Source organism: Microcaecilia unicolor, chromosome 5, assembly GCF_901765095.1.
Source record: "Microcaecilia unicolor chromosome 5, aMicUni1.1, whole genome shotgun sequence".
In the NCBI taxonomy this organism is placed as follows: domain Eukaryota; kingdom Metazoa; phylum Chordata; class Amphibia; order Gymnophiona; family Siphonopidae; genus Microcaecilia; species Microcaecilia unicolor.
Window position 1 is genome coordinate 220827423 of NC_044035.1, and position 26923 is coordinate 220854345.

At 43.4% G+C, this 26923-nt stretch overlaps 1 protein-coding gene across 1 annotated transcript in view; it reads right to left on the bottom strand.

Moving 5' to 3' along the window:
* Positions 1–26923, bottom strand: part of MBTPS1 (membrane bound transcription factor peptidase, site 1) — a 514786-nt gene that overhangs the window by 289614 nt on the left and 198249 nt on the right. Inside the window, 1 exon segment of the mRNA XM_030203794.1 lies at positions 2124–2296. Within this exon segment, the coding sequence (XP_030059654.1) occupies positions 2124–2296 (173 nt within the window).

The following is a 26923-nucleotide window of genomic DNA, read 5'->3' on the forward strand; positions in this document are numbered from 1 at the left end:
CGACTTCCCTATGAGGAAAGGCTAAAGTGGCTAAAACTCTTCAGCTTGGAGAACAGATGGCTGAGGGAAGATATGATAGGGGGTCTATAAAGTAATGAGTGGAATGGAATGGGTAGACATGAATCGCTTGTTTACTCCTTCCAAAAACACTAGGAATAGGGGGCATGGAATGAAGCTACAAAGTAGTAAATTTAAAACAAATTGGAGAAAATATTTCTTCACTCAATGTATAATTAAACTCTGGAATTCGTTGCCAGAGAATGTGGTAAAAGCAGTTAACTTAGAAGGGTTTAAAAAAAGTTTGGATAGCTTCCTAAAAGAAAGGTCCATAAGCCAATATTAAAATGATTTGGGGAAAATCCATTGATTATTTATAGGATAAGTAGCATAGCATATATTGTACTGTTTTGGGATCCTGTCAGGTACTTGTGACCTGGATTGGCCACTGTTGGAAACAGAATGCTGGGCTTTACGGACCTTCGGTCTATCTCAGTATGGCAATACTTATGTACTTATGCACTGTTTTTATTTGCACAGATGAAGAAGTTTCCTCCATAACACTTGGAAGTTAAGCACACGGGTGTTGATAAAACTGGCAGATGGGATGTTATATATTGAAAATTGAGAAAGGAGTTCTTCCCTCTTTCAGTTCAACAGAAGCTCTGGAACGAGGGGACACAGGATGAAGGTGAAAACAGATGGACTCAAGAATAATCTAAGGAAATATTTCTTTAAGGAAAGGGTGATTAATGTATGGAACAGCCCCCAGAGGAGATGGTGGAGACAAGGATTGTATCCGAGTTAAAGAAAGAATGGGATAAGCAAAGAGGATCTCTGATGGATTTTATTTTATGTTTCTATGATCTAAATTGTTAAGCCTTTAACATATTTGTCACCCTTCTCTGTGCCGTTCCTAGTTCCACTATATCTTTTTTGAGATGGGGCCCGTACAATGACTATGGTACAGAATGTCCTGCATGCTCAGTTGGGCACTATAGACAGCTTAAATGGTTTGTTTCTAACTGCACCAACCCTGATCTGCCAGATGACATTAGAATGTGAGAGGACAGGTCATCCTTCTTGCCCTCAAAAAATGTAAAAATATATATATATTTTTTGTTGTTGTTACATTTGTACCCCGCGCTTTCCCACTCATGGCAGACTCAATGCGGCTTACATATACAGGTACTTATTTGTACCTGGGGCAATGGAGGGTTAAGTGACTTGCCCAGAGTCACAAGGAGCTGCCTGTGCCTGAAGTGGGAATCAAACTCAGTTCCCCAGGACCAGAGTCCACCACCTTAACCACTAGGCCACTCCTCCACTTTTTTTAAAATATCTATTTATCAAAGCAAAAATGTGACTAACTTAACAAATGTTTCATGCCATGTGGAGACTTCGGCGTATAAGATACTTCCTTACTATAGATTTGTTCCGCACACTTGTCCACTGGCTTGTCCTCTCCCACTTGGACTATTGCAGCGGAATTTATGCAGGCTGCCAGGCCTCACTGTTGAAAAAGTTCCAAACAGTTCAGAACACTGCCGCGAGACTCATCCTAAGAGAACAACGCTTTGCACATGCTGAACCCTTGCGTTTCAAATTCCACTGGCTGCCTGTACAGGAGCGCATTGCCTTTAAGCTCTGCTCCTTGACCCATAAAATCATCTATGGGCTTGCCCCGGAGTATATGCACCCCTTGATCTACCTCCCACCCAGGAACGCCAATCCTGCTTCTCATTCTTACCTTCATCTGCACTTCCCAAACTGTAAGGGTGTCAAGTACAAGAAGATCTTCGCCTCGTCCTTCCGCTACTGGAGCCCTAAGCACTGGAATGCTCTCCCGCAACACCTCAAAACTCAAGCGGACCACGCCCTCTTTAAGAAGTTGTTGAAGACATACTTCTTTGCCAAGACCTACCCCTCACTTTATACCGCTGACTGATACATCCCTCCTGTCTCTTACCCCGCTAGTTCACCCTGTTAGATGCTTTTCCCCCTGCTTACTCCTTGTATACTTTTCTAAGCTTTTAAGCCACATTGTGCCTGCATGAGTGGGAAAATGTGGGATATAAGCGAACAATAAATAAATAAACATGTAAAAAATGCTTGCATAAACTAACCAGTCCAAGGGGTCATTCTTCATGCGTAAGTTATCCCTAGGGAAGTAGCCTGGTGGGTAGCGCAAGTTGTGATATTGATCCCAGAGGACTCTCTTGTTGCGAGGTGGAGTAGGAATGATCTTCACTTTAATTGGGAGCTTTACAGTTGAAATCAGTTCTCCACCATCTTTAGACTGTAAGAGATAAAAATTAATCTTTGTTAGATCTTTAAAAATAAATATTACTTCATGTTATTTTCAGTTAAGTTGGCGATTGTGAAGGAAGGAAGTCAAACTGAAAATAATAGAAACCAGCGTCCTCCACGTAAAACAATTAAGTTCTCTCATTGTGCCTATCCTAATTCTCCCACAACAATTTTCCAGAAGACAGGCTAGCTTCCTCATCGTAGACTGAGCAACCCTTCTGTCAAAACCAGGAGTAACAAAGTGAAATTATGAGACACCAAAACATGTATATTGACTATCACAAAATCCCACAGATGTGTTTTGAAGCACAAGCAGTATATTTAAATAATACATGGCAGATAAATAGGGTAGTAAATTCAATCTAAAAACATGGAGGACATGGCATACTAAAAAGACAGAGAAGACAACTTTGAAAAGTTGACTGCCCAAATTAAAAGGGCTTTTTGAAAACTGAATATAAGTGTATACTGGGTCAGACAACAGGTCCATCAAGCCCAGCATCCTGTCATAAGTATCTAGAAGGAGTCCAATCCTTTTTCTTCCCCAGGAATAAGCAGTGGCTTTCCCAAATCTACATGATTTATAGGCTTTTCCTCCATGAATTTTTTAAACCCTTTCTAAATCCACCTATGCTAACTGCCTTCACCACATCATTTGAAAACAAATTCTAGAGTTTATCTGTGCAATGAGTGAAAAAAAAAATGGTTTTTCTTTTCCTAGGAGTGGTTCAACCTCTTATCATTTTAGTTGCCTTGCTCTGAACATTTTCTAGTTTTGTGGTAACATTCCTGGGGCTGGGCTGTATTTTTAAAACTGCATATATTGTAGAAAGTAAGTGCAAACACTTTTGGGTATTTTTTCCTTGAATTATTTTCAAAGGGAAGCTATGTTCACCCTTACTCACTTGTTCAGTACCCTTATTTTATCATCCCCACCTCAGTAATTCCCTTATCTCTTATTTGTCCTGTTTGTCTGTCCTAATTAGATTGTAAGCTCTGTAGAGCAGGGACTGTCTCTTCATGTTCAAGTATACAGAGCTGCGTACATCTAGTAGCGCTATAGAAATGATAAGTAGTAGTAGCATATTTAAAATCGTGTGCAAAATCTGTGAGTAAACTACTCATGGACTTTAAAAACCTGTCCACACACTTTTGAAAACTGTCCAAAATATATTTAATACAAGTTTTTATTTTTTCATGATGTGTTCAGATTATACCAAGATCATCAGTGTAACAAAATAACATCCTGTGTTCAGGTCCGATTGCACAAAGTCTACCCAAACGTTCTGTTACCTTACAATAAAGGCAGTCAGCTGCAACATTCATTTTATTCACAGCTTGACTTTTATAACTTGCTTTTACAGGGGACACCCCTAATACAGGAGGGTAACACAAGTGCATACAAAAGTAAAACATCCTACATACTTCCACAGCAGATCCTCACAATACATGCTTTAGTGAACAAACACACACAGGGCTAGATTCTGTATATAGCACCAAAAAAATGAGCGCTAAGCACTATTCTATAAACAGTATTCCGAGTTGGGCACTGTTTATAGAATGGCACGCAGCGCTGGGATCCGCTCTCAGTTTTGGGTGTGAGAATTTTCTTGCTCCTAAGTTATGTACTGATCTGCCTTATTCTAGAAAACTGCATGCAAATTCTATGAATGCTGCTGACTCGCTCTTGCCCCTCCAATGGCTATGCCCCCTTTTCAAATCCACATGCAAAAATTTATACATGCACCCTTATAGAATACGGACTATAAAAGATGTACTTGTAAATTCCAATTATTGACAATTAGAAGCAATTAGCATCCAATTATTTGCACTAATTAGCTTGTTATACAATTAAATTGTGCACACAATTTTGAGCACCTGTTACACTCTGTTACACTCCTCCAGGTGTATACCCTGCTTGCACAGGGTATGGGCATGAGGATGTGGCGGCGATCTTGGATTTGGGCATCTCCAGGAGAGGGCAGCCATCTTGGAGATGGGCGTCTTAGGTTGTGGCAGCCATCTTGAAGTTGGGTGGCTTCAGGAAGGAAGCCCATATTTGGGCGTAAGACATCTCCTCTGATGGAGGTAGCCATCTTGGAACAGCTGCACATGTTTGAGCCTAATTCCTGCACTATTTAAAGCCCTGCCACCAGTCCTTACATGCTTATTATTTTATTATTATTATTTTTTTATTTGTACCCCGCGCTTTCCCACTCATGGCAGGCTCAATGCGGCTTAGGTACTTATTTGTACCTGGGGCAATGGAGGGTTAAGTGACTTGCCCAGAGTCACAAGGAACTGCCTGTGCCTGAAGTGGGAATCGAACCCAGTTCCCCAGGACCAAAGTCCAACACTCTAACCACTAGGCCACTCCTCCACTCCAATAGAAGCTTCGGCTTCTATTGCTGTAGAGATCGCGGTCCTCGTCCGTATTCTACTGCTGGTTAGCTTATGATCCTGTGTTCCTGTGTTTTGACCCTTGGATTGTTTTCTGACTACTCTGCTATATTGCTGCCTGCCCAGACTTTGGACTGACTCCGGACTACTCTGCTGTGTTGCTGCCTCCCTGGTTCCTGGACTGTGGCAGCTCTCCCGCCTGTCTGGTTGGTGGCTGTTCACCCCGCTGGTTCCGGAACTCCTGGTGGCCGCCTGCACCTGGAAGCTCAACTCTCAGGGAACGGCAGTCGCTTCCCAGGTGAAGCTAGGGGTTGTCTGGCTGCCTGACCGAGCGCAGTGCTGCTCCATCTTCGCCGTGCTCAGCCGGGGTACAAGGGCTCACTTTCCCAGACGTAACAGCACCATATACAGAATTAGAGGGATAATGAGGCAATTTTAGAAAAGAATTTCTTACATGTAAAAGGCCTCTGATAAAAATTACCCCTCGTGTAAAAGTACATCTGGTGATATCAAGGCATATGTTTTTATATAACCAATGGTTGGCATTTTCAGGAGCACAGCCCAGACACAGCCAAGAAGAATTCTTGTACTTTATAAAATATGCAAGTGCGCACAGACTTTAACCACATACATTTATACCTGCTCTTGCATCATGAGAACACACTCATAGTTGTATCCTGGTTCAAAACAACCAATAAAACAAAGTTACCTACCTACCTGTAGTAGTTGTTCTCCATGGATACAAAAATCTCATAATATGGGTTATGTCACATCACAGCCCATGTGGGAAGATTCTCCAAGTTAAGACTACAGTCTAGGCTTTTGAATTGCTCAACCATGCATGCACATCACTTCTCACCTGCTACTGTTATGCATAAAGCATCTCAGTCTATGTGCTCAGCTTGAGTATAAAATTGGAGTCAGCTTTTTGACTGTGTCCAGGAAGGGGTAATTTCCACTGGGTTTAGCACCCCCAATCAATCATTTTGAAAAGCTGGCCCCTATGGAGTAGAATACAACTCTTTGGGGAGGTGGAAAGGTTATATGAGGACACGTGTCCTACTATCCATGAAGAACATCTGCTACAGGTAAGTAACCTGGTTTTCTCAGAGGAAAAGCAGGATATCAAGTCCTTACAACATAGGACGCCCTAGCTACAGGCCGTCTTCAATGGCTAACAGGGAAAACAACAATAGTGAACTGCAACAGGCAGACGCTGATATTAACATATATTTAGTTGCAGCTAGGCTTTTTATTTTTTTTTAAAGGACGGCAGTCTGGAACAGAAAAGAAATGGGCCCAAGGAGGATACAGTTGGATTCTAATCCCTGGAGAGCTTCTGGAACACTGATTGGACAAGCCTAGTGTCACAATGGGAGCCCTTCCCTAATCTCCTGTTATATCCTAAAGCTTTCATTCTACGCCAGGGCTTGGAATGGATTACTTCAAATGCAATCTCTTTGCCCAGATGGCTAGTTTTCGAGCATTCCATTCTTGACCCTTTATTGCACTCATACCTAATTGGCATGCGTCTTCCTAGTAACATTGTCTCCAACCCAATCATTAGTGCCACCCATAAGCTACTGTCATCCTTTGACAAGTCTTTAGATACTCTTTGGTCCACAACTTCGCTTGCGTCCATTTGGAACAATCCCAGCTTTAAAATTGATAAAAAGCAGGTTTCTTGGGCTCAGTGGCAGAGAATAGGAATACGGGCCCTTAAAGATTTTATTGATTTCAAAAGTCAAGAATGGAAATCCTTCTCAGATTTGAAAGTGGAATTTTCATTATTAGACTCTCAGTTTTATCAGTGGCTGCAGCTTAGATCCATGCTAAAAAAAAAGTAAACTTCAAATTCAGCAAATGCCGCAAATACCTGAAATTATCACCATAAATCTCCGGTTCCAGCACACAGGTCATTGTTGCCTTTCATATTTACAAATTTATGTTAAGAAAACCCCTTACTAGATGCGCAAGTCTGCATAAATGTTGGGAAGAAGACATTCAGGAGTCTATTCCAGATAATTTATGGGAGCGGACTTGGGAGTTCCTTGTTTAAAAGCTCCAAATCTTCGTCAACATTGCAATCTATGTTCTTCTTCATGCATAGGGCATTGTGGACGCTTCTTAAATTACATATGATTGATCCCTCAAATTCCAGCCTTTGCTGGTCCTGCCAATCTCAGCAAGGCAGTATTAAGCACCTTATATTTGATTGTGCATGTATTCAAATATACTGGAAAGATATCTGGTCATTATTGGTAGATGTTTTCCACCTCCCAGGTTCAATATCTTATAAATATGTGATAATTAAAGACCAATGTTTTCAGAATAACCTAAAATCTAATGAATGTGCAATTGTTAATACTATGCTCTCATTGGCTTTGAAAATAATTATTTTTGCACTGGAAATCATTGGACCAGGTCACCTACCAAGAATGGTGGAACTTATTGTTTCAAACTTATAAATACGAAACATACCTTACAAAAAATCATTTAGATTTGCTCTGCATGAGGAGAAATGGTTTCCACTTTTATCTTACTTCAAAGATTCCTAGTGTGACATGTTGTACTAAATATCGCTAACTGCTCCTCTTTAGGTGCATATGGCCTTTGCATGTAATGTATCTTTGCTATGTATCCTCCTCTTTTTTTCCCTCCTTTTTGATTTTTCATCAACTTTGTACAATTGTTCACTGTTACATAGTTGTTGCTTCTTGTTTGCATATAAAAATACTAAGGAAAACAAAAAAAACAAACACTGGGAGCCCTTCTCTATACAGTAGTGGGCTATGAATGTATGAACAGATGCCCATAAGTACATAAGTATTGCCATACTGGGGAAGACCAAAGGTCCATCAAGCCCAGCATCCCGTTTCCAACAGTGGCCAATCCAGGTCACAAATACCTGGCAAGATCCCAAAACAGTACAAAACATTTTATACTGCTTATCTCAGAAATAGGGGATTTTCCCCAAGTCCATTTAATAATGGTCTATGGACTTTTCCTTTAGGAAGCCATCCAAACCTTTTTTAAACTCCGCTAAGCTAACTACCTTTACCACATTCTCTGGCAACGAATTTCAGAGTTTAATTACACATTGAGTGAAGAAAGATTTTCTCCAACTCGTTTTAAATTTACTACATTGTAGCTTCATCACATGCCCCCTAGTCCTAGTATTTTTGGAAAGCGTAAACAGGCATTTCACATCTACCCGTTCAACTCCATTCATTATTTTATAGACCTCTATCATATCTCCTCTCAGCCGTCTTTTCTCCAAGCTGAAGAGCCCTAGCCGCTTTAGCCTTTCCTCATAGGGAAGTCGTCCCATCCCCTTTACCATTTTCGTCGCCCTTCTCTGCACCTTTTCTAATTCCACGATATCTTTTTTGAGATGTGGCGACCAGAATTGAACACAATATTCGAGATGCGGTCGCACTATGGAGCGATACAATGGCATAACATGCTCATTTTTGTTTTCCATTCCTTTCCTAATAATACCTAACATTCTATTTGCTTTCTTAGCCGCAGCAGCACACTGAGCAGAAAGTTTCAACGTATCATCAACGACAACACCGGATTTTCTTGGTCTGTGACTCCTAATGTGGAACCTTGCATGACGTAGCTATAATTCGGGTTCCTCTTTCCTACATGCATCACTTTGCACTTGCTCACATTAAACGTCATCTGCCATTTAGACGCCCAATCTCCCAGTCTCGTACAGTCCTCTTCTAATTTTTCACAATCCTCTTGCGATTTAACAACTTTGAATAATTTTGTGTCATCAGCAAATTTGTAGAACTGTCCCATTACATCCTCCAGGTTTATAGAGAATTCATTCAGTTTCTCCAACTCGTTTTTCTAAGGGCTTTAATCAGTTTATTTGTGTGCAGTGCGCTTTTACTTTGTGAGGATGAGACCTGGGAAAAAAACATTGGCAGGACAAGAGGGTAGTGAGCAGGGAAATCCGACACTACATTGGGAAGGAACTTGGGATGGGTATGCAGTACCACCCTGTTGCTGAAGTATTTAGTGTAGGGTGGATCAGTTACTTTTGCCTGGAGCTCAATCATTCTGTGCACTGAAGTCACCACCACCAGAAATAAGACCTTCCAGATCAGATACATTAGTTGACAGGTATCGGAGTGGCTCAAGGGGAGCTTTTATCAGCTGGGTTAATACCACACTGAGGTAACCATGATGCAGCATAAGGCTTGATGGGAGGTTTCATCAGAGGCAAACTGCACATGAACCAAACAACTAAAGGTTGCAAAGAGAAGTGCTTTTCCTTCTACATGTTGGAGATAAGTATCAATTGCACTAAAGAGTACCTTAACAGCTTACATGTAGAAGGTATTCAAGCAGTTTTTGACAGGAAATATATCTGGAGCCATTCCCTCACACCAGATGGTGAACCTCCTTTGTTTAAATTTGTAAGATCTAGTGGAATCTCTCCTGAAAGCTGGCAAAACCTGCTATACACTGTCAAGCAAATTCAAACAAATTATTGGCATCCTTTCAACATCTAAGTGATGAGGGTAAGAGACCCAATGCTGGGGTGCAACAGGGTCCCTTGTGCTGGCTTAATCAGCAACATGAATTCCCCAGTTTTATAGGTCTTCTTATGAAAAGTTCCAGAAGAGGAGGGAATCATATTTGCCTTGGCCAATGCATGGCAATGAGAAATCTTTGTTCCCCTTTCCTGTCTGAGTTTCAGTAGAGTTTTTGCTATCAGAGGAATGTGAGGATATGTGTACAGAAGACCGCCAACCTCTAAATCTAGGAGGAAGGTACCCAAGGCTATTTTTCAATTTATCCCACATCTTAAAATTGAGGTACTTTCTTGTTCTGAGGAGAGGCAAAGATCTACTGAGGGAGTGCCCCACTCTCAAAATATCAATTGATCCATATCCTTGTCCAATGAACACTTGTGAGGCCATGCGGTGTGACAGCTTGTCAGCCAGAAAGTTGTCATTTCCTGACAGGTAGGGGGCGCCAAGGTCAATCCATGAGAAATGACCCAGGTCCACATCCTGACAGCTTCTAAACATAGAAGATACAATTGTGCTTCTCTCAGTTTGCTGATGTAATATATCACCACTTCACAATTCATTTTTATCAATATAATTTTGTTGGCTAACTGACCTCTGAAAGCCTTTTGAGTGTTCCATAATGCTCTCAATTCCAGGAAATTTATCTAGTGTAGTTTTTCCTACTGGAACCACGAACCTGAGCGTGGAGCCCATGAGATTCAGCCTAGTTTGGACACATTCAAAATGAATATTTTTTTGATATTGTGCAATTTGGAAGGGAATGTCTTTTGCCAGATGGGACTGTAACATCTACCAGAACAGCGTCCTGAAGAAGCCTTGTAACAGACATAATGTACCACAGCCTCTGAGTGGCCTCAGTCCACTGCAAACATGTGGATCATTGAACCTCTGAGGTCACGCCATGTGTGGGCCCACATTCTTAACATGTTTCATGCTGAAGTCTTCTGACTTTTGGATTTCTACCACTATGGACACTAGATAGATGAAAGCCTTTCTGCCATAGCAGAAAATCATCAAAGTATCTAGCAGAGCTCCAATGAATTTCAATTGTGATGATGGGCTTAGTTGAAACTTGGGGTAATTAGAGAAATCAATACAGAAGGTTGTGCACATCCATCTTTCTACTTCTTCTCCAGTCATGCTCTTTACCAGGCAATCATCCAGAGAAACCTGTGCACTTCCAGTTTGCTTAGAAATGCTATGACCGAAAGGCATTTTGTAAATACCTGTGGAGCTGATGTGAGGTCAAAGGGCAATATGATAGTGTCCGAGGATCTAAGGGCAGTGAAACAATGTGACAAGGTGGTGGTCGTGGCCAGACAGATGCTGTGCTGCACATAGAGGGATATAAAAGGTGGTGGTCATGGCCAGACGGATGCTGTGCTGCACATAGTGGGATATAACCAGCAGAAGAAGGTGGTTTTTAATATTCCTATACAAGTTGGGGTATGCCCCACGGAGTACTGTGTTCAGTTTAGGAGGCCATATATAGCTAAGGACATAAAAAGACTTTAAATGGTCCAGAGAAAAGTGACAAAAATAGTATGTGTTTGCCAAAAGCTGTACCGGTCTTGAAGAGGTGCTGAGAGAGGACTTGCTGAAGAGAGGAAAACTTCACTGGTGTATCTTACCTGTTGGAAATTGCATTCAAACTTGGGAAAAGGTAAACGGGGCTGAATAGATAATTTATTTGCCTTTTTTTGTTAAATTATTCTACTTATTTAGCAAAGTCAGTTTAGACAATAGTGTAGCCTTTTAAGCCTCTACTAAGGTTTTAAATAGTGTTTTAGAGTCTACTTTAACATTTTAGGTTGCATTTTAGAGCTTAGCATAACTTCAGTTTAGAGAACAGATAACAGATACCAGTTGAGGGAAGCCTTTATTTAGGTAAGTACAAGCCCTCAGATAACTGAAGCATTAACTATCTCTACAAAAATGGGAAAAAGAGGCAACCTCTGGAAAGCAGTATATCCTAATCCCCAAAGTATGGGAAATAAGGTTTTTAGATCTTGAGGCTGTGATGGAAGAGGCTGATTAAGATTTAGTAAAGATCACAGAGACATGGTTCACACAGAACCAAGACTGGGAAATAGTTATACTGGGCTACAAACTGATCAGGAAAGATAGGGTAGAAAGAAAGGAATGGGGAGTGGCATTATATGTTAAAGATAATATTAAAGTCACTCAACAGCAGGGCCTACAGGTAAGGAAGAGGCACTGAGGGTCAATCTCAAAAGAGGGAGTGGTAAAGCGAATGCTACATACCTGTAGAAGGTATTCTCCGAGGACAGCAGGCTGATTGTTCTCACTGATGGGTGACATCCACGGCAGCCCCTCCAATCGGAACACTTTACTAGCAAAGGCCTTTGCTAGTCCTCGCGCTCATGCGCACCGCGCATGCGCGGCCGTCTTCCCGCCCGAACCGGCTCGTGTTCGTCAGTCCCATAAGTAGCAAAACAAAGAAAGGGAAGACACAACTCCAAAGGGGAGGCGGGCAGGTTTGTGAGAACAATCAGCCTGCTGTCCTCGGAGAATACCTTCTACAGGTATGTAGCATTCGCTTTCTCCGAGGACAAGCAGGCTGCTTGTTCTCACTGATGGGGTATCCCTAGCCCCCAGGCTCACTCAAAACAACAACCATGGTCAATTGGACCTCGCAACGGCGAGGACATAACTGAGATTGACCTAAAAAATGTACCAACTAACTGAGAGTGCAGCCTGGAACAGAACAAACAGGGCCCTCGAGGGGTGGAATTGGATCCTAAAGCCCAAACAGGTTCTGAAGAACTGACTGCCCGAACCGACTGTCGCGTCGGGTATCCTGCTGCAGGCAGTAATGAGATGTGAATGTGTGGACAGATGACCACGTCGCAGCTTTGCAAATTTCTTCAATAGAGGCTGACTTCAAGTGGGCTACCGACGCTGCCATGGCTCTAACATTATGAGCCGTGACATGACCCTCAAGAGCCAGCCCAGCCTGGGCGTAAGTGAAGGAAATGCAATCTGCTAGCCAATTGGATATGGTGCGTTTCCCCACAGCCACTCCCCTCCTATTGGGATCAAAATAAACAAACAATTGGGCGGACTGTCTGTTGGGCTGTGTCCGCTCCAGGTAGAAGGCCAATGCTCTCTTGCAGTCCAATGTGTGCAGCTGACGTTCAGCAGGGCAGGAATGAGGACGGGGAAAGAATGTTGGCAAGACAATTGACTGGTTCAGATGGAACTCCGACACAACCTTTGGCAAAAACTTAGGGTGAGTGCGGAGGACTACTCTGTTATGATGAAATTTGGTGTAAGGGGCCTGGGCTACCAGGGCCTGAAGCTCACTGACTCTACGAGCTGAAGTAACTGCCACCAAGAAAATGACCTTCCAGGTCAAGTACTTCAGATGGCAGGAATTCAGTGGCTCAAAAGGAGGTTTCATCAGCTGGGTGAGAACGACATTGAGATCCCATGACACTGTAGGAGGCTTGACAGGGGGCTTTGACAAAAGCAAACCTCTCATGAAGCGAACAACTAAAGGCTGTCCTGAGATCGGCTTACCTTCCACACGGTAATGGTATGCACTGATTGCACTAAGGTGAACCCTTACAGAGTTGGTCTTGAGATCAGACTCAGACAAGTGCAGAAGGTATTCAAGCAGGGTCTGTGTAGGACAAGAGCGAGGATCTAGGGCCTTGCTGTCACACCAGACGGCAAACCTCCTCCATAGAAAGAAGTAACTCCTCTTAGTGGAATTTTTCCTGGAAGCAAGATGCGGGAGACACCCTCTGACAGACCCAAAGAGGCAAAGTCTACGCTTTCAACATCCAGGCCGTGAGAGCTAGGGACTGGAGGTTGGGATGCAGAAGCGCCCCTTCGTCCTGTGTGATGAGGGTCGGAAAACACTCCAATCTCCACGGTTCTTCGGAGGACAACTCCAGAAGAAGAGGGAACCAGATCTGACGCGGCCAAAAAGGAGCAATCAGAATCATGGTGCCTCGGTCTTGCTTGAGTTTCAACAAAGTCTTCCCCACCAGAGGTATGGGAGGATAAGCATACAGCAGACCCTCCCCCCAGTCCAGGAGGAAGGCATCCGATGCCAGTCTGCCGTGGGCCTGAAGCCTGGAACAGAACTGAGGGACTTTGTGGTTGGCTCGAGATGCGAAGAGATCTACCAAGGGGGTGCCCCACACCTGGAAGATCTGTCGCACTACACGGGAATTGAGCGACCACTCATGAGGTTGCATAATCCTGCTCAACCTGTCGGCCAGACTGTTGTTTACGCCTGCCAGATATGTGGCTTGGAGCACCATGCCGTGACGGCGAGCCCAGAGCCACATGCTGACGGCTTCCTGACACAGGGGGCGAGATCCGGTGCCCCCCTGCTTGTTGACGTAGTACATGGCAACCTGGTTGTCTGTCTGAATTTGGATAATTTGGTGGGACAGCCGATCTCTGAAAGCCTTCAGAGTGTTCCAGATCGCTCGCAACTCCAGAAGATTGATCTGCAGATCGCGTTCCTGGAGGGACCAGCTTCCTTGGGTGTGAAGCCCATCGACATGAGCTCCCCATCCCAGGAGAGACGCATCCGTGGTCAGCACTTTTTGTGGCTGAGGAATTTGGAAAGGACGTCCCAGAGTCAAATTGGACCAAATCGTCCACCAATACAGGGATTTGAGAAAACTCTTGGACAGGTGGATCACGTCTTCTAGATCCCCAGCAGCCTGAAACCACTGGGAAGCTAGGGTCCATTGAGCAGATCTCATGTGAAGGCGGGCCATGGGAGTCACATGGACTGTGGAGGCCATGTGGCCCAGCAATCTCAACATCTGCCGAGCTGTGATCTGCTGTGACGCTCGCACCCGCGAGACGAATGACAACAAGTTGTTGGCTCTCGCCTCTGGGAGATAGGCGCAAGCCGTCCGAGAATCCAGCAGAGCTCCTATGAATTCGAGTTTCTGCACTGGGAGAAGATGGGACTTTGGATAATTTATCACAAACCCCAGTAGCTCCCGGAGGCGAATAGTCATCTGCATGGACTGCAGGACTCCTGCCTCGGATGTGTTCTTCACCAGCCAATCGTCGAGATATGGGAACACGTGCACCCCCAGCCTGCGAAGTGCCGCTGCTACTACAGCCAAGCACTTTGTGAACACCCTGGGCGCAGAGGCGAGCCCAAAGGGTAGCACACAGTACTGGAAGTGACGTGTGCCCAGCTGAAATCGCAGATACTGCCTGTGAGCTGGCAGTATCGGGATGTGTGTGTAGGCATCCTTCAAGTCCAGAGAGCATAGCCAATCGTTTTCCTGAATCATGGGAAGAAGGGTGCCCAGGGAAAGCATCCTGAACTTTTCTTTGACCAGATATTTGTTCAGGGCCCTTAGGTCTAGGATGGGACGCATCCCCCCTGTTTTCTTTTCCACAAGGAAGTACCTGGAATAGAATCCCAGCCCTTCTTGCCCGGATGGCACGGGCTCGACCGCATTGGCGCTGAGAAGGGCGGAGAGTTCCTCTGCAAGTACCTGCTTGTGCTGGAAGCTGTAAGACTGAGCTCCCGGTGGACAATTTGGAGGTTTTGAGGCCAAATTGAGGGTGTATCCTTGCCGGACTATTTGGAGAACCCACTGATCGGAGGTTATGAGAGGCCACCTTTGGTGAAAAGCTTCCAACCTCCCTCCGACTGGCAGGTCGCCCGGCACTGACACTTGGATGTCGGCTATGCTCTGCTGGAGCCAGTCAAAAGCTCGTCCCTTGCTTTTGCTGGGGAGCCGATGGGCCTTGCTGAGGCGCACGCTGCTGACGAGAGCGAGCGCGCTGGGGCTTAGCCTGGGCCGCAGGCTGTCGAGAAGGAGGATTGTACCTACGCTTGCCAGAAGAGTAGGGAACAGTCTTCCTTCCCCCGAAAAATCTTCTACCTGTAGAGGTAGATGCTGAAGGCTGCCGGCGGGAGAACTTGTCGAATGCGGTGTCCCGCTGGTGGAGCTGCTCTACCACCTGTTCGACTTTCTCTCCAAAAATATTATCCGCACGGCAAGGCGAGTCCGCAATCCGCTGCTGGATTCTATTCTCCAGGTCGGAGGCACGCAGCCATGAAAGTCTGCACATCACCACACCTTGAGCAGCGGCCCTGGACGCAACATCAAAGGTGTCATACACCCCTCTGGCCAGGAATTTTCTGCACGCCTTCAGCTGCCTGACCACCTCCTGAAAAGGCTTGGCTTGCTCAGGGGGGAGCGCATCAACCAAGCCCGCCAACTGCCGCACATTGTTCCGCATGTGTATGCTCGTGTAGAGCTGGTAGGACTGAATTTTGGCCACGAGCATAGAAGAATGGTAGGCCTTCCTCCCAAAGGAGTCTAAGGTTCTAGAGTCCTTGCCCGGGGGCGCCGAAGCATGCTCCCTAGAACTCTTAGCCTTCTTTAGGGCCAAATCCACAACTCCAGAGTCATGAGGCAACTGAGTGCGCATCAGCTCTGGGTCCCCATGGATCCGGTACTGGGACTCGATCTTCTTGGGAATGTGGGGATTAGTTAGAGGCTTGGTCCAGTTCGCCAGCAATGTCTTTTTAGGACATGGTGCATGGGTACAGTGGACGCTTCCTTAGGTGGAGAAGGATAGTCCAGGAGCTCAAACATTTCAGCCCTGGGCTCGTCCTCCACAACCACCGGGAAGGGGATGGCCGTAGACATCTCCCGGACAAAGGAAGCAAAAGACAGACTCTCGGGAGGAGAAAGCTGTCTCTCAGGAGAGGGAGTGGGATCGGAAGGAAGACCTTCAGACTCCTCGTCAGAGAAATATCTGGGGTCTTCTTCCTCTTCCCACGAGGCCTCACCCTCGGTGTCAGACACAAGTTCACGGACCTGTGTCTGCAACCTCGCCCGACTCGACTCTGTGGAGCCACGTCCACAATGGGGGCGTCGAGAGGTAGACTCCCTCGCCCGCATCGGCGAAGCTCCCTCCGCCGACGTAGTCGGGGAGCCTTCCTGGGAGGCGACGGCAGCCGGTACCGCACGCGGCACCGACGCCGGAGACCTCACCTCGGGCGATGGACCAGCCGGCGCCACGCTCAACGGTACCGGTGGCGCAAGCACCGCCGGTACCGGAGGGGTAGGGCGCAACAGCTCTCCCAGAATCTCTGGGAGAAAGGCCCGGAGGCTCTCGTTCAGAGCGGCTGCAGAGAAAGGCATGGATGTCGATGCAGGCGTCGACGTCAGAACCTGTTCCGGGCGTGGAGGCTGTTCCGGGCTGTCCAGAGCGGAGCGCATCGACACCTCCTGGACAGAGGGTGAGCGGTCCTCTCGGTGCCGATGCCTACTGGGTGCCGACTCCCTCGGCGACCCAGAGCTCTCGGTGCCGACACGGGAAGGAGACCGATGACGATGCTTCTTCGACTTCTTGGAACGAAGCATGTCACCTGAGCTTCCCGGCACCGACGAGGAGGACGTAGAATCCAACCGTCGCTTCCTCGGGGCCGAGGCTGAAGGAGGTCGGTCTCGGGGGGGGGCTGTACCGCAGGAGCCCTCAGGGTAGGGGGAGACCCACCCGAAGGCTCACCGCCACCAGCAGGGGAATGGACAGCCCTCACCTGCACTCCAGACGAAGCACCACCGTCCGACGACATCAGCCGACGAGGTCCCGGTACCACCGACGTCGATGCAGCTGTCCGATGTCTCAGCGCCGATGCAGAGGGCCGATGCCTCGATGCACTCGATGCACTGGCGGCCGAGGATGAAGTTCTGGACGCTGAAGACGTCGATGCACTCGATACCCCCGGTGCCGATGTCGACGAAGAGCCCGAGAACAAAACGTTCCACTGGGCCAATCTCGCTACCTGAGTCCGGTTTTGCAAAAGGGAACACAGACTACAGGCCTGCGGGCGGTGCCCAGCCCCCAAGCACTGAAGACACGACGCGTGCCTGTCAGTGAGCGAGATGACCCGGGCGCACTGGGTGCACTTCTTGAAGCCGCTGGGAGACTTCGATGTCATGGGCGGAAAAATCACGCCGGCGAGATCAAAAGTCGAAATGGCGGAAAAGGCACCCGAAAAAACAAGGGGAAGAAAACTTCGACCCGAGGCCTAAAAGCGGCCTACCCCGACGACGAAAGAAAACTTACCGGGGCGAGAAAGCTGGAAATAGCGGGGGGAAAAGAGACTGAAGAGTCTCTTTCCACACACAGAATGGTTTATTTTTTTTTTTTGAAAACAACACGAAGAACGCGCGAGGTCGACTTTGCGGGGCACGACACGGCGAAAACACGACCGTACCGAGCGCGAACAAAAGAAGACTGACGAACACGAGCCAGTTCGGGCGGGAAGACGGCCGCGCATGCGCGGTGCGCATGAGCGCGCGAGGACTAGCAAAGGCCTTTGCTAGTAAAGTGTTCCGATTGGAGGGGCTGCCGTGGACGTCACCCATCAGTGAGAACAAGCAGCCTGCTTGTCCTTGGAGAACTGTATTTACATTGGTGTGATATACAGGCCTCCTTCACAGACAGAAGTGGACAGAAATTTAATTGAAGACATTCAAAATATAGCTGTGAAAGGGGAAGTACTACTAATAGGTGATTTTAATATGCCCGATGTTGATTGGAGTGTCCCTATTGCAGGGTCTTCTAGCAGGGAGAACAATTCCAGCAGTTGGTAATGGACCCATGCAGGATGGGGCCATACTGAACTTAGTGCCTACTCATGGAGAGAGTGTTTCTGATGTGATCACCAGATGGTGTGGTTGAAAACAATCAGATTGGTCTTTTTTACAGAATACTTTCGTATGTTGGTGCAGGCTATTTTTTGTCTCAGTTGGATTATTGTAGGGTCCTGTAAGTTGGATTCAATTTAAGACTTGTTAATAAAATCCAGTTGCTGCAAAATACTGCAACTAAAATGACCTATGATTGTTTCCTTGTATGATCATGTAACAAATTTACTCAAAAGCCTGCACTGGCTACCAGTTTCTGCACGAATCGATTTTAAGATTGCTTGTGTTGTATTTAAAATCTTACAGGGGAATTGCTCTTCTCTTCTTCCAGTTAAAAGCTTATCCAGCCTTTCAGAAGAATTATCGTTTCTACTCTACTGTTTTACTGGGGTTTCTATTTGTTAAAAAAGTTTGCTACAAAAAGATTCTTGATGGCACTTTTACTTATCAAGCTAGCAAACTGTGGAATTCTATATCTGAACAAATTCAAATGCTTTTGGGTTATTTACAATTTCATGAATGATTGAAGACTTATCTTTTTAGCAAATATTTGGATAAATAATATATTAGGGCTATCAGTATCATTAATTGCAGGTTCTGAACTTTTTGTAATCCGCTTAGATTGTAGCGGGATATAAATACCTAGAATAGCAGAGAGGGTTCATTCCAAAGTTCTAGAATTCCAAAAATTTAACTTTATTCAGATGGGGGATTACCTCAAGGAATTGCTGTCTGGATGGGAACATCTGGAATAAGTTGGAAAGCAGTGGGCAAAATGGAAAAGAGCTATTGAGGAAAAGGAGGCCATTTTGTTTCTGAAAGTAGTAGCCAAAAAGGTAAGAAAAAAAAAGAGGTTAGCATTTATAAACAACAAGAGATCACAGAAAGAGGAAGACAGGCGACGATATTTGGAAATGCTAAGAGAAGCTGGTAGAAAAGTCAGGAAAGCAAGGATACAAATGAAAGAAAAAGAAAATTAGCTAATAAGGTAAAATGGGGGGACAAGACTTTTTTTTTAGATGTTATTAGTGATAGGAGGAAGTGCAAATGTGGCATTGTGAGACTCAAAGGTGAATGGAAGGAATATATAGAAGCTGATAAAGATAAGACAAAATTACTTAAACATTTCTGTTCTATGTTCACAGCTGAAGAGCCAAAAGCAGGACCGCAGAAGACAAACACAAATAGGAATGGAGGGGGTGGTAGTCCCTCTATAGAGAGGTTTTCAATACGACATGGTTTGTGTGCTAAACAGGCTGGCATTTTGGTTTGTGAGATTTCTCTGTTAGTTTTGATGAAATATGTTTATGTGCTGAAGACAGGCTGTCAGCGAAATTATTTTTTTTCTCTTCTCCATAGCAACCCGTGCTTTGGAGGAGGAGAGGGAGGGGCTTTCCTGAGGAGAGAGCGAAAAGAGTGATTCTGCTCACGGAAAGCGTTTTGTGAAACCTGCCAGAAGTGCAGGTTCCAAATAATAGCGGAATGGAAAATCCTAAGAGTTAAATTCACTTAAGTGTTTGCTGACATTTCCTGGGGGAAAAAGGAGGAAAATCTTACTCACTAAAATCCTTTTACCTCAGGTTGAGAAACTAGGTGCCATACATATAAGGGACCGATGGAGCTGGTCCAGGGAGCTCCTGCCAAGTCAGGCCCCAAATCCAGGAACACTCCTGCCAAGTCAGGCCCCAAATCCAGGAACACTCCTAAGGGAACGTTACATAAAATTGATACTTACCTTAAAATTGAGGCAATAAAATTCTTGAAGGGTGAACAGGATCGACATTTTAAACATATAGATACTGAAGATATTGTGAAGTTGAAAATTTGGTGTTGATCCATTTCAGGCACCATTAATCAGGGGTGTATCTGAAGATGTGGAATCAACTGATATTGAACAGGTTTTGAATGAATTGTAGATATTGGGCTGCGTAAAAGACAGAGTGAAACTTGATGAGGTACAGGAAATTTTCAAAGTTTTCTGTACCTGCTCTCTGGAGATAAGATTTTGTCAAGCTGCCCCTTAGTCTCTCTCTAGGGGAGGGAATTTTTGCTCCCATAGTTATTATTGGAAGGAGGGATACACTATCCCAAACTCTTGCCAGTTGGTAAGACAAATTATTGAACCTGTTAAAAAGTGGGGGGGGGGAACCCCCCCCCACCTTTGCAGAATGTGGAACGTTTCCTACCCCACAAAACAAGCAGAAGTATCCCCCTAAGAACAAACCAACAAAAAAAATGTGGTAAAAAAAAAAAAAGAAAAAGAAAAAGTAGGGAGTAGACCAAATATGTTTCCAAACAGTAGGTTTTTTAAAAAAAACAGACTTGACTCAATCCTGCGTTTTGGCACCAACAGTGCCTGCCTCAGGAGTCAAACAAATTGTCTCAGCCACTGATAACAGTAAATAAATAGGCTAAGAAATCCAGAGGTACAGAATAAACAACGTCAAGAAAAAAAAAAAGAGTATTGCGAAGTGAAACATGCCAATCGTAAAAATATTTGTCCTTTGTGGCACACTTTATGATTGGCATGTTTGCTTGGTGATATAAAAGAGCTTATTCTTCATATGTTAACCTTCTCACCTGTACAAACTGATAACAGAACTACTAAAAAAAACAGAGTATTTGCCTCAATTTTTTTCTTTATCATGAAGCATTTATTCTCCATCAAGGTACTCATTGGCTACACACAAAGAATACACTCCTAGAATAGAAAAAAGAACTAAGGAATCCTACTGCTATTCATCTGACACTATCCACAATATTTCCACACCATTTGAAATCTAATCTTGATAACCCATTCTACTTTTAACTGTGATAAAAATATTACATATTCCATAGAAAAACTCTTTACAAGTCTCTATTTGGTCCAAAAGTAAATTAATTGTCAACAAAATCTATGTTTTTTTTTTTAAGATTGGGCTAAACAAGGAATAAGAAAATTAGAAGATATTATAGAATATAAATCTAATTTCACAAACTTCAACAAAGCTTATCAATATCTTCCACATATGCTTTCAAATGGATACAATTACAACAAATGTACAGATCTTCCCACATCCTAACATTAAGAACAACCCACCAACTCTCATACCCTTTATAAAATCTCTTCTTGCAAATGGTCACATGACATCTTCAATATATAAATATCTCTTAAACTTCGGTTTCTCTGGGAATACTGGTCTGGAAAAAAAACCTGGGAACTAGAACTAAACCATCAACTATCTTCACAGCAATGGACTTTGCTCTTGACCAAATCAATGAAAGCGATCTCTTCTGCTAACTATAGCCAATCAATGTTTTTTCTTCCTCACAGAGCATTTTGGACCCCTCAAAGAATGCATGTTGCAGGCATTTCTGCCTCTAATTTATGTTGGTCTTTTAAGTCTATACAAGGAATACTCATATCTTCTCTTTCTGGAAAGCATTGTGGATTATTATCAACAAGATATTTTCGCTATTCCTAAAATTATAATTTTATTATTTTTAAACATACTGCTCACAATGCAGAACTTTCAGTTTCACTATCAACCCTTTTTGGTTGATTGTGATACTCAAGATTGTTCTCTCTCATTGGGAAAACAACATTCTTCTTAATGGAAATTTCTGCTGGCAAACAGTTTTACGTCATAGATCTGAAATGTCAATTGCTGACAAATAAATTTGGTCTAAACTGGAAAGTTATCTTATAGACACCAATACTATGTAGAATGGTAACAGGTGTTTTCTACAGACCTCCACACAAATGGGAAATCTGGACAAAGATCTGGTTATAGATATCCAAAGGCTGGGAATGAAAGGTGGGGAGTTGGCGTGTTCCATCTGCAGAACTGGAAAGAAGTAAAGAGATAGTGGATGCATTTCAAAGTACTCTCCTTAGGCAAATGGTGACAGAACCCAGCAGAGAAGAGACAACACAGGATATCATGCTCACAAACGGGGAAAATGTGTCTAATCTCCGGGTGGGTTGCCCTCTGTGCAGCAGTGATCATTATACCGTATGGTTTGATATAGGAGCTAAAGGAGAGTGTATAGACACACAAAACTCAAAGTCCTGGATTTCAAATATGCTGACTTGGGTAAAATGAGGGAGTTCTCAAGGAAAGAGATAGCAGGATGGGAGGTTATAAATCTGGGGTCCAAGGAGAAAGGAGCAATAAAAATTGCAACAGATCTTTATGTTAAGGAAAGTAAACAAAAACAAGAAGAAAAGGAAACCTATACGGGTCACCAAATGTCTGAAGGAATAAAAGCAAAACAGGTGACACTTGTAAGAACATAGAAAAGAATAATGCTTAAACTCAAAGAAGTGAAGAGAGAAATATGGATGGCAAAAGTACAGGCAAAAGGAAAAATATCTACAGACAAAGAGAGGCAACTAGACTTTTCTCAGGTATATTAGGGAAAGGAGGAAGGCTAGAAATGGCATTACGAGACTGAAAGTTGCTGTGGAAAAGGCATCCATACTAAACAAATACTTCTGTTCTGCGTTCACAGAAGAAAATCTTGGAGTACGACCTCTGTTGACTGACAAATACATATGTGGAAGTGGAGTAGATATTGCACCATTCATGGAAGTGTGTTTATAAACAACTGGAAAAACAAAGTGGACAAAGCTACGGGCCCGGATGAGATACATCCGAGGATACTGAAAAAGTTCAAAGAGGTTCTGGTTGGGCCACTTAAAGATTTGTAAAATTCCCTTAATTCCCTTGGAGACAAAGGAATTCACTCTGAGGAAAGAAAAGGATTAGTATTGGGGCTGATTCTATTCAACAAATTTGTGACATCACAGAAGGGAAAGTTTGCCTTTTTGCAGATAACACAAAAATTTGCAACAGAGTGGACACCCCGGAGGAAACAGACAACATGAGAAGTGATCTAAAAAGATTAGAAGAATGGTGTAATGTTTGGCAGTTAACATTTAATTCAAAGATGTGTAGAGTGATACATATGGTGTGTAGAAACCCAAAAGAGTTGTATTTGCTAGGAGGTGAGAGGCGGATAAGCATAGACTTGGTAAGGGACCTTGAGATGATAGTGTTGGGAGGATCTTAAGGCAGCAAAACATTGTGACAAAGCAGTAGCTGTAGCCAGAAGGATTCTAGGCTGAATAGAGAAAGGCATATCCACTGGAAGAAAGAAGGAGCTAATGCCTTTGTATTAAGCTTGCTTTTCTAAAATAGGGTATGAAAATTGTAAGGCTGTTTATAGCTATTCTGTATGCTGTTTTAGATTCTTTCATTTGCAATTTTTCAATTTTATATTTCTTATCTTTTCATTACTTTTGGGCTACATTTCAATTAAAATTTGTAATATGGATCACCTTAAAAAGAGATGATAGAAACTCTGTCCACATGGGTGTTGTCTACAGACCCCCGACACAATTGGAGGAACTAGATAAAGATCTGATCACAGATATTCAAAAGTTGGGAAAGAAAAGAGAGGTGCTGTTGCTGGGAGATTTCAATCTGCCGGATGTAGATTGGAAGGTCCCATCTGCGTAATCAGAAAGAAGTAGAGTGATCGTGGATGCTTTTCAAAGTGCTCTGCTCAGACAAATGGTGACGGAACCACGAGGGAGGGAGTGACGCTGGATATGGTGCTCACAAATGGGGATAGTGTGTCAAATGTCTGAGTGGGTGCCCACCTGGGCAGCAGTGACTATCAAACGGTTTGGCTTGATATGATGGCTGAAGTGGAGGGCGGCCACTCAAAACTCAAAGTCCTGGATTTCAAGCATGCTGTCTTTAGTAAAATGGGGGAATTCCTGAGGAAGGAGCTGATCGGCTGGGAGGACGTACAAGAAGTGGAAGGGCAGTGGTCCAGGCTGAAAGAAACTATAAATAGGGCCACAAACCTTTATGTAAGGAGAGTAAATAAAAGCAAGAGAAAAAGGAAACCGATATGGTTCTCCAAGCAAGTGGCTGAGAAAATAAAGGCTAAAGAGTTGGCGTTTCAGAAATACAGAAAAACTCGAGGAACATCGGATGAAACTAAAAGAAGCCAAGAGAGAAATACGTCTGGCAAAAGCGCAAGCGGAAGAACAAATGGCTAGAAATGTCAGGAGGGGCAACAAAAATTTCTTCAGGTATATTAGTGAAATGAGGAAGACTAAAATGGGAATTGTGAGACTGAAAGATGCTGCAAACCGCTATGTAGATAATGATGAAGAAAAAGCAAATTTGCTAAATAGATACTTTTGTTCTGTTTTCACAGAAGAAAATCCTAGAGAAGGACTGCGATTGACTGGCAAAAGTACATATGAGAATGGAGTGGATATAGCACCGTTCATGGAAGAGAGTGTTTACGAACAACTAGGAAACCTAAAGGTGGACAAAGCCATGTGACCGGACGGGATCCACCCCAGGATATTGAGGGAGCTCAGAGAGGTTCTGGTGGGTCCTCTTAAAGATTTGTTTAATAAATCCTTGGAGACGGGAGAGGTTCCATGGGATTGGAGAACAGCGGTGGTGGTCCCTCTTCACAAAAGTGGTGATAGGAGAGAAGCTGGAAACTACAGGCCAGTAAGCCTCACTTTGGTTATTGGAAAAGTAATGGAAGCGATGCTGAAGGAAAGGATAGTGAATTTCCTGGAAGCCAATAAGTTGCAACATCCGACACAACATGGTTTTACCAAAGGTAAATTGTGTCAAACGAATCTCAATGAATTCTTTGACTGGGTGACCGGAGAACTGAATCAAGGACGCGCTATAGATGTAATCCACTTAGATTTCAGCAAAGCTTTTGACATGGTTCCCCACAAGAGGCTCTTAAATAAACTGGAAAGCAAAAAGAGCAGATCGTGTGAAAGGAAAAATGTAATTTATTTCAAACGATATAACAATTCTTATATAAATATATATAAAAACAGCCTGACACAGGCCGTGTTTCGCCCAACTGGGCTGCTTCAGGGGCTATAAAAAAAACATATAAATTGTCTGTTATAATATCAAAATATAACATATATATATATACACATACATGTATATGCACATACAACAGAGATATCGTATATATAGATGTATATACATAAATCTAAAATGATACATACCAAAACATGCTCTGTATAAAAACTTGTAGTTTAAAAATTACATATATAGAAAATACATATATAGAGAACATCTCAAATTATATTGAATATTGATAAGAAAACAAAAATTGAAATTAAATGATAAATGAAAAGAAGAAATAAAAAGAACAGCTATATCATATAATTGTAATGGTGTTTCCTGGCACATTGTATATCTTATAATTGCAGTGGTATACCTGCACATGTAATAACAGGCAAATACAAGTTAAGACACCCACCTATACAAGAGTCCTTTACTACCAAATAAAAGGCGTATCAATTTTTTGATTTAAGCTTTTAATTGCATTAGCAGTTGACATTGTTGTTTATCCCATTTTTTTAAATACAAAAAAAACTTTTCTAAATACAAAAAACTCCTTTTATCTTGTAGTGATTGACAGGACATTCTCAATACGCCTTTTATTTGGTAGTAAAGGACTCTTGTATAGGTGGGTGTCTTAACTTGTATTTGCCTGTTATTACATGTGCAGATATACCACTGCAATTATAAGATATACAATGTGCCAGGAAACACCATTACAATTATATGATATAGCTGTTCTTTTTATTTCTTCTTTTCATTTATCATTTAATTTCAATTTTTGTTTTCTTATCAATATTCAATATAATTTGAGATGATGTTCTCTATATATGTATTTTCTATATATGTAATTTTTAAACTACAAGTTTTTATACAGAGCATGTTTTGGTATGTATCATTTTAGATTTATGTATATACATCTATATATACGATATCTCTGTTGTATGTGCATATACATGTATGTGTATATATATATATATATGTTATATTTTGATATTATAACAGACAATTTATATGTTTTTTTATAGCCCCTGAAGCAGCCCAGTTGGGCGAAACACGGCCTGTGTCGGGCTGTTTTTATATATATTTATATAAGAATTGTTATATCGTTTGAAATAAATTACATTTTTCCTTTCACACGATCTGCTCTTTTTGCTTTCCATCTTGGAGTTTGCAGACCGTCTGCCTTTGTGCTTTCTTGGACCCTCTTAAATAAACTGGACAGGCTGAAGATAGGACCTGACGTGGTGAACTGGATTAGGAACTGGTTGACGGACAGACGCCAGAGGGTGGTGGTTAATGGAATTCGCTCAGATGAGGGAAAGGTTAGTAGTGGAGTGCCTCAGGGATCGGTGCTGGGGCCAATTCTGTTCAATATATTTGTGAGTGACATTGCCGAAGGGTTAGAAGGTAAAGTTTGCCTTTTTGCAGATACTAAGATTTGTAACAGAGAGGACACCCCGGAGGGAGTGGAAAACATGAAAAAGGATCTGCGGAAGCTAGAAGAATGGTCTAAGGTTTGGCAATTAAAATTCAATGCGCAGAAATGCAAAGTGATGCACTTAGGGAGTAGAAATCCACGAGAGACATATGTGTTAGGCGGGGAGAGTCTGATAGGTATGGACAGGGAGAGGGGGTGATAGTATCTGAGGATCTGAAGGCGACGAAACAGTGTGACAAGGCGGTGGCCGTAGCTAGAAGGTTGCTAGGCTGTATAGAGAGAGGTGTGACCAGCAGAAGAAAGGAGGTGATGATGCCCCTGTATAAGTCGTTGGTGAGGCCCCACCTGGAGTATTGTGTTCAATTTTGGAGGCCGTATCTTGCTAAGGATGTAAAAAGAATTGAAGCGGTGCAAAGAAAAGCTACAAAAATAGTGTGGGATTTGTGTTACAAGACGTATGAGGAGAGACTTGCTGACCTGAACATGTATACCCTGGCGGAAAGGAGAAACAGGGGTGATATGATACAGATGTTCAAATATTTGAAAGGTATTAATGCGCAAACGAACCTTTTCCGTAATGGGAAGGCGGTAGAATGAGAGGTCATGAAATGAGATTGAAGAGGGGCAGACTCATGTCAGGAAGTATTTTTT